General features: G+C 48.6%; 1 protein-coding gene across 1 annotated transcript in view; it reads left to right on the forward strand.

The window, feature by feature from the left end:
• Window positions 1–3,621: 3,621 nt before the first annotated feature.
• Sdk (sidekick cell adhesion molecule) overlaps window positions 3,622–8,857 on the forward strand; it is a gene marked incomplete in the record, with an annotated part of 89,813 nt that continues 84,577 nt past the window's right edge. The window contains 1 exon segment of the mRNA XM_077670986.1: window positions 3,622–4,327. Within this exon segment, the coding sequence (XP_077527112.1) occupies window positions 4,135–4,327 (193 nt within the window).

Raw genomic sequence — 8,857 nt, forward strand, 5'->3', positions numbered from 1 at the left:
ACCGTTTAGTTCAGTTTAAATACGCACTTTAAATTATATAGAGAAAATCGTATAGAATGTAGTAGTAATATAAAGAATTCTGTTCGGGTGCCGACGATTGTATAAGCAGCGCCTGGATGTGTGATGTCATTTACGTCTGAGGCTTTCATTCCGGTGTTTAGTGTACACAAAACGTGCCCTACGTGGCACATAGCGCGCCTTCTGTTCAAACAAGGTCGGGTCGCGATTAGGTGTGGACGGGGAGATAGCCCCGCGGCGAGGGTTGCACTTGAGATCATCGCCAGAACGGCTCCTCTCACGCAACCCGAGTCATCGATGCGTTAAAGCCGGCCGGTCGAAAAGCGGCCACTGCTCATCGCGGGGATCAAGGCTAGCTTCGTGCAGCGAGGATTCAGCGTTCAAATTAACATACGCTCGCGTAACAGGATCGGCGAGTGTCCCCGAAACGGTGCGCGCTAGTTGCACACGAAACGGATCAGGGCGGTGCAAACAAAAAATAAAAGATGCTCCGGACTGGTGTCACCACGACGGTTTTTTGTTTCCTCGATTGTCGGCAATAGCACGCGATGAGTGTGCGGAGCGGCACGCAAAAAGCTTCCGGTCGCCGCGATGTGGGTTGTCCGATTGAACCCACGCAGCCCGCTCGTTTCGCCCGACTGGTTTGCTAGCCGCCGCGGAGCTGGAATTTAAACGCTTATTCTTTTATTGTTTTCTCTTCCCCGGTCGCTCGCCGCAATGCCGACCATTTCCGTCTGCTACTGCTCGCCCGACAACAGGTTGTCGGCCTCAACAACGCGCGCGTCACGTGACCACGCGCGCAGCGCGTTCGATTAATACGTTGCGCCCCGGACAACTCTGCGTTCTACTCTGCGCCCACTTCGCAACGCTGCGAGTGTTACGTCACAAAAGTTTTGCGCGGAGGTTTATTTTGGCGTTCAGACGTAGATTCGAACGCGCTGAGTGGAGTCACGTGACGTCAAGCGCGACACATCTCGCCAGGGTTGCCACTGGTGGCGACTTTTCGCCAAATTGGCGACTTTGAGAGGCCCGTGGCGACCGAAAATCACAAATGGCGACATGGCGATTTTATGGCGAATTTCGGTTTGGGACTCTCGCTCCCCCACTTCTCTTTCTCAGTCCGTCCCGACGGCTCTGCCCAACGCCACCTAGAGGAAATTATTTCCAGTCTAGGTGGCGTTGCTCTGCCTAGTCGGTGTTGCTTTGACACGGCCGCAATCACGGTGTAAGAAGTGGCCGCAATACCTCTGCGCGTGATGCGGTCATGCGGTGTTCGAAAGTTTCAGTCGTCTCTGTTCAGTGTCTTATTTCGCCCGAGGCGTGGGCATGTCAAGGCGGCGGCGTGGGGGTTGGCATCGGGGGTCAGAAAGCGGGATCGTAATGTCGATCGTAATTCTGGACTTCCGAAGAAAGTCGCGGCCCAAAATCACGGGGACACTATGGCTTGGCAGGCGGATAAAACGACATTGACTCCTCCGCCCGTACCATCGAACTGTCAACCTTGCGGCGGCGCCGGCACGCGCAACACCGCTGGCAAGGCTGAACGCAGCTCTGCACTCACTGAGGCGAACAGAACGCTGTTGCAAGACGTACAACATTTCGTCTCCGAACAAAGCGCTAGCTCTTGTGTCCAATAAAGCCGGGATTCTCGGCCCGCAATGACGACACTGATGAATGGCCGGCACCTGCGTTTCCCAACTGCGCCGGCGGCTGGGAGCAGTTGCGCTTCATGTGGCCCTCTTTTCTGCAACGAAAACAGCGCAGCCCACCACGGGTTTTCCCGCGATTGGCATCCCTTGGAGTGTCTCCGCCTGCCGCCGGACCTGGGAGTTCAGGGCGGTTGTTGCAGGCTTTTTCCTGGCATTGGCCGTGTGGCGTCCGTAAGTGTATGGCCAAGGCTCGTTCGCTAATTTCCAACAGACCTTTGTCTTCCGCTCCGACTGCGTGGGCGGCGTCCGGCGGGTGGCGAGAAAAAGAGGAAGCTCCCTTCCACGCGCACCGGGGCTCAAGAGCCTCGCTTGCCGGAGGAAGAGGACGATACGCTAGGGAAGCGAGTATGTGGCCCTGTATCCGCTTCGCCTCAGCGGCTCGCTCCTCCAGGTCGCGGAACCGAGCGCCGCGCAGGTACGCCGCAAAAGTGGGTTGCGCCTGCCTGATAACCCTCTCGACGTGTTCATCGTCCAGGGCTGTCGGTTCGGCGATTTGATATAGCTTCTCCATACTCCGCACAAACACTAGGAGGGATTCCTAGGGAGCTTGTGTGCGCAGCTCCAGTTCACGCCGCGTCCTCCGATGGCAGTCCACTGAAAGAAATTAGCGACGGATTGCCGCCTTGAATTCAGTGAACGTGGCGGATCGGTGACCGGCAAGCTGGTACCACTGCGCTGCTCGCTTCGTAAGCACGACTGGCACGACACGAGCGAGCATATCGATGTCGCTGAGTCCCATATAGTGAAGTCGGTCACGCTGATGGTATCCTCGTAGCAGCGGTAAACTGGTATTTCCAGCCTCACCAGTGGCCTTGACAGCTTCGGTGCCTCCAGGGAAACCTTTAGAGCGCCTGAAAGGGACTCGATCAAGCTACTGGCTTGCTGCAACAACGAAGTTGCATCTCGGGGAGCATCTCCGTTAGGAACGACTGCGTGCGCGGCGAGGGGTCCGCGGCGGGGCGAGAAAATTCTCGCTGGTCGTTCGTTGGCTTGGCGGCCGGATTGTCCGGAGATTTCGTGCGCCCAGCCCGCTGGTGTTGGCGAGTGGCGCTTACCGAGCCTCCGCTGCCCCCGCGTAGGCTACGACAGCGTACATGGTCTACTGCCGCGTTGCTCCCGAAAACGGGTGGCCTGTGCGACAAGAAAGCCTCTCTAGTGCGACCCAGGCTTTCAGCGGCGACGGCGCGGGGCCAGCGGGGCCACCGCGCGCCCCGATAGTGGCGAGTACGGAGCGCACAAGAGTACGGAGAGCTTCCGCTCGAGCCTCGAAGAGCAGCGCGCTCCCCAAGCTGTGGTTGTGCTGGTTGTGCCACTGTCTCACAGAACAGGGAGGATTGCTGCACCGCGGCCGCGGCCACCTGCGCGCAAACCGCCGCCATAGTGGGCTTTTCCCGCCAAAGTGATGATGATGATGATGATCAAAGGCCTCCCCTTTGAATCGACGTAACGGCATGCGCCATCTAGCCTATCTTAGTAACTTAAATTTAGTTAACCCTCAACTCAGATTTCTTTTTAATTCTGCCCTGCCGCTACCCCTGCTTGGGATGACACTTTAAAGACTTCTCTGCTTTTTTTCCACCAATACCACAGCCGCTGCTTACTCCAGAGTGGGCTTTTCCTGCGGCGCCGGCTAACGGCTAGTCGAAGAACCAGGCATTATGAAGCGTACCATTCGACTGGCATTGAAAAACATCAATACAATATAAGTGTTTTGAACGTTGCTGATTTTTATGGGGTTATACAAAATTGGGAGCTTCTGTTTTTAGGCGTTGCCGTAGATATTTAGTGTGGCGACACTGTTGGCGAATTCTAAAGCAAAAATGGCGACATTCGGCGACTTTTTGCTGGCCGTCTGGCGATATTGACCCAAAACTCAGTGGCAACCCTGCATCTCGCGGCCGTTTGTTTGTCTGTTGCCTACGCTACGCGCGCCGAATGCCCGTTGTCAGGGCACGACACGGACACCGTACAAGACAGCGGGCGCGGTGTAACCCTTCACGTGTGGGCTCCGAGCCGCAGCTTGCGCCTCCAGACGCGTCTGGCGAGTGTCATGCCAGCTGCGAGCGTGGGACACAACTTTTACGAGTGATCCCCGGAGAAGTTTTGGGAGAGTTTTGCAATATGGCGGCACCCTAGAGTGCAATAACAATGGTGCGTCCGATGTTCGGCCAGTTCGGCCGTCTTTCACGGCTCTGCGGCGGCGCGTGAACGTATCCGATCTCGGCCGTGCGAGCGCGGAACCCTTCGCTTCGTGAAGGACGGACGAACGCGGGGAGTGTCGTGTGTGGCGTCGGCAGATCCGTGCTTGTGAACCGTGATATCGCTTCTGGACCGCTCCGAGATGTGCCCCGCCGGAGTGCTGCTTCGAGTTTTAGAAGCGTCGGAATGATCTTGTGCGCGTGAGACCATGAGGAAAACGGATGAATTCACAAATGCGAGAGGACGCACAACACTTGCGCACATTTTCAGTGCCCAGACTTTCAAAACGCGCCGGAACAGCTGCAAAACATCGACCATGACCTCAGACGACTGCAGACTTCGCTTCGTTTTCCTATGCACGCTGTTATGTAGCACCTTGCAAGTCGGCACCGCACAAAACGGTGAGCGCTCGTTTTGGTAACTCTCGCGATTCTGTTGTTGTCACCTTCACAGTTGTATAAAATTCGCGGAGATTTGTGTTATTGTTTAAACGTAAACTTCGTAGCGCGCGTGGCAGCAAGTCGCAAGGGCCCATTTGTTTAGATTGGCCTCCCGTGTAAACGCGACGGAAATATTCCGGCTAGGATGGCGGAAATATTTGGACTGTGAAGGGGGGGAGCCGGCGTTGCTTTTTGTCATCTTTTAATGCGATTTTACCATCTGGAGGGTCGGTCGAGCCGTCCGGCATTTCGGAGAGAAACTATTTTTGGCACCCCCCGAGCCACGGGTGTTCACGCGTACAATGTGGAATGTATCGCATTCACGGGCTTTTGAACGGTGCTGCACAAAGGCGTTATTGCGAACTTGGAGGGTGTTGCGAGGCCCACCCTTCCGATTCGAGAGCGCTCGGAAAGGAATTCCGATCGCCGAGGTCGTGACTGCATCGCGGATGGAGGCGTTTCTCACCGTTTTTTTTTTTTTTTCTCCCCCGTTCGTTTGAGCACCTCTTTCGGATAAAGAGGAGCGGTTGCCGATCGAACGAGTTTTGTTTGTGGTGCCAACCTTTGTTGGGTCTAGAAGTTCGACTGCAGTTTATTTGAGTCGAAAGAGGTTTGAAATCGTACTGGCCACTTGAAAAGAGGTCGCAGAAGCGCATAGGTATTTCAATTTAAAAGCCTCCAGTTGCGTTTTTTTAAAGCGGCATCACACGCCACATGGGGACGTAATCGTTTTTTTATGTATTTTGGTTTGGTTCTTATTTTTTTTCTCTCAGCAGTGGGCCTAGTGGTAGGGCTGTTGATGATGGTGATGATTATCTTCTTCAAATGCAATTTCATACAATATAAATTAGATCTGATATGTATACGTCAAATGTTCAAACTGAATGCAAAGCACCAATTTCTTCCGTCACTGGATACACTGCACAACAGGTCCAATGACACAAGAAGAAGCGTCGTAAGCGTGTGACCAATACCAAACAGTTTAAAGAAAAAAAAGGGGGAATCTTTTGTTCTGTTGTTGCATTCAATGTACCCCTGTCACACGGCAGGGGCGGTATTCCCGTACTTTGTCCCCTTTGTGTCCCTTTCAAAAGTGTCCCTTTTGAGCGAGCCCTGATTGGCTAAAAGCGAACGCCCGGATGTGACGCCATGCAAGCACGGCGGAGCTATGAGCCGTGGCTACTCGGAGCAGACGATTTTTCGTCGCCTTATTGTTGGTTCGCTCGCGGAACAATAAACACACAAAAGATACTCTGATACGGTTTCAATTCTTTAAAATGCGTTTGCAAGAACAGTTACGCTATTTGAATCAAAGGCCCACTGCTTAACCGGAAGTACGTCAGGATGAAAGGGACGCAAAAGGGACGTTTTCAAAAGAGACAGTTACGAGAATACCGCCCCAGATCTAATGACATTTACAGCAAATGTCATTCGCTCTAAATGTCATTAATTCGGTCATTATTCAAGGCGAATGACATTTACCGGCTAACTGAGGTCCCGGACCTCAGTTACACCTCAGTTGGCGGCCGAATGAGTAGCCTCGACAGCAGTAGCGCGTCCCTAGACAGGAAAATTCAGTAATAAACCAAAGAATACTGTATCTAAAAACTGTCAGTAAACGTATATTTTATTTTTTGTATTGTTGTTCTAATAAAAAAAGACCAGCAAGTACAAACAAAAAATAAAATCTCGTCCCCAGGGCGCACGCTACCCTAATCCGAATTTTCTGCAGACTTGTCTCAGCTTGTGATGTCTACTGATGTCACCTAAATCGTGGTTTTCTTGTTTTTATTTAAAAAAATATTCCTTTGTCACATTTTTTTAAAAAATATTACGTGTGAAAACATTCTATATGCACTTGAAATGTAATTTTGCGGTTTTACGAGCTCGCTAATCGTCACCGCTATCACAATCAAATGACATTTGTTCCGCCGTGTAGACCCGCACGGCCGAGCCGAATGTCATTTACAGCTAATGTCATTCAGTTCGAATGACATTAGATTTGCCGTGTGACAGGGGTATAAATTTTAACACGCTTCTATTGAGCACATCAGTTGTAGTTTATCTGAGGCAGGCAACAGAATCTGTCAAAGTTAACTTGTTATGCTTAGTGGTTGAAACCAAATGTACAAAAAATCTAAGTTGGTTCCAGCTGCACCCTAAGTTTATATGTGAAAAATGTGAGAGTTACTGTTACGTATGTGTGTTGCAGTTGCTAAGCTGACAACATCCTGTCAACATTGTTGACAGCACTGTGAAATGCTGTGCACTGGCGGAATGCTGACACCCAAAAATTTGTTCCTTAAAAGGCATTTGAACCAGCCATCCCATGAAGCTAATTAGAGAAATGCCGTGTTTGGTTATCCTTTGCGCTTACTTGAGGGCCATAAGAATATGCTGCACTGAAACAAGAAATTTAAAAACCTACAAGCCGTTAACAGCAGTTTGAGGATTTTGTTTTGATGGGATGTCAGAAATGTTCTGAAAAAAAAATAAATAAAAATAAAACAGAAATGTAGATTGCGTATTGAACCGCCAAGTTGCAGTACTGAATCTGTTATCCATAGGGAAAGATGTCAATTAGGATCTTTTCCTGCTTATTTTGAAGACAAAAATTAATGATGCACTCATTAAACACTTGCTATACATGAGGCAATGCTTTCTCTGTTGCAGTTTGTTCGCAATCCAGTTTCAGGATTGCTAGTGAGTGTGCTTATAGTTTGAACCAACCAGACAGAAAAAGAATCTGTCCAGCTCTGAGCATTATAACAACAAAAACAACAGAGGATCTGAGGCAATTGGACTATTATGAAAATTTAAGAACAGGGCACAGCATACTATAATTAGAAACTTTTGCAACTGTATGGCTTATTTTAAGGATGATTGTAGTTTCAGTGTGTGGAAGTTCCAGAAATGTGTGCTGACAAAAATGACGCACAGTCCCAAAATGTTACTTGTATTCCTACCTCACTCTCTGGACGGTTCATTTATCGGTAGAAAAAATGTTTTTACACTTGACAAATGAACTATGATAGCTTATGCACAGCCATACCATACATGTTTTGCTGATGTAGTTAACATGTAGCGAACTTTGAGAGCCGAAAGACAGTTTTCTTGGGGGGAATTTCATCGAATGGGAGTTTTTTTTCTCCTTTCCTTCATTCACTTAAGTGGCCTACTTTGCCAAAAAGGCGTTGCACACTGGAGCAAAACACTTTGTCATCCATTGCAGCACACTGCATCTCTTGCAGCTGGTTCCAGTCTCTAGCAGTCATCGCAAAACAGGAATAGCAAAACATACTTGTCCTTGCAGAGTACTTTTTTATTTTGTGTTGGTTGTCATTTCAATCGAAATAGATTTCACGAACAATTCCGGTATTGCCATGAAATACGCAGAAAAGGAAAAACTTCAAACGCAGCTTTTTTTCTCCGCAAAGGCAGCGATTCCCTACCTAATTCCGCTTTCATATCAGTACAGCTGCCTGTCCGCTTGTGCCGCCCTAAAACAAACCACACAGTTCTGTTCTGAATTTTCTCCGGCTTATCTATTGACCTGGCCTGCATCAGGTTCCACACAAAACATGCGTACTCCAAAATCGGTCTAGTACATATTTAGGTAGGCTCCAGAAAAGAATAGTAGTATTGCATGAGCTACATAGAGGCTGTCTGTGCAGAAGTGCATGGTGGCAAAAAGACGAATTTTTACTGTGCTCACTGTCTACCAATGAGAATACTTTTTTTTTTCTAATTGGTTTTCAGGAAGTTGACATTGATTTAAATCTATTACCTTTTCTTAGCTATGGGGCTTCCTTGCCTTTTAAATTGTTTGTTTAATTCTTTAGATTGTTTAAATGTTTATGGTGCTGAAACATACCATGCATTAACAATCATCGTTATTTACTGTGGGCGCAGAAAAGTTCGAAAGACGGCGAATAATGCAATTTTTTCTTTAGCTCGTGTAGAGCTGTTTTCAGTTGAAAAAGGTTGCTGCAATTCGAAGTAATTAGCTTAGATTTCAGATTTATTTTTTACGTAGGATTTATTCTCTTGTCAGTGCATCAGCATACATACACAAAATAAGTTTTACAGGAGGGGCCGCCATTTAGGAAATTAATTCGTAGATTTCCTGCGAGTAATTGGTCGTATTAATGCCGTGTTGTGCGGGAAACAAAAAAATACTTGTGATAAACAGTTACGCATGCATAGTAAGTCCGGAACGCAGTTATCAGCTGATCAGTCACAGTGCGTAGAAAATGCACTGTATCTAAAATGAATGTGTGAAACAAGGCAGGAAAAATTAAATACCGCATTTGTTTGATTACTGTTTGTTCTTAGTAGGTACTCTTTTGCAGACCCGTAGAAAGAGTTGGTTTTTGAAGTCACTTTTGGGGGGCAAGTAATCAACTGAAAATTGATATTCCAGGAAAGCAAAAAGAATGCTGCTTTTTTTATATATATAAATGGTTTAATCTGTTGGTTGTAATATGCTGT

This window comes from Haemaphysalis longicornis, unplaced genomic scaffold (assembly GCF_048455015.1).
Source record: "Haemaphysalis longicornis isolate Haplotype H1 unplaced genomic scaffold, Haemaphysalis longicornis Haplotype H1 scaffold_5, whole genome shotgun sequence".
Lineage (NCBI taxonomy): Eukaryota > Metazoa > Arthropoda > Arachnida > Ixodida > Ixodidae > Haemaphysalis > Haemaphysalis longicornis.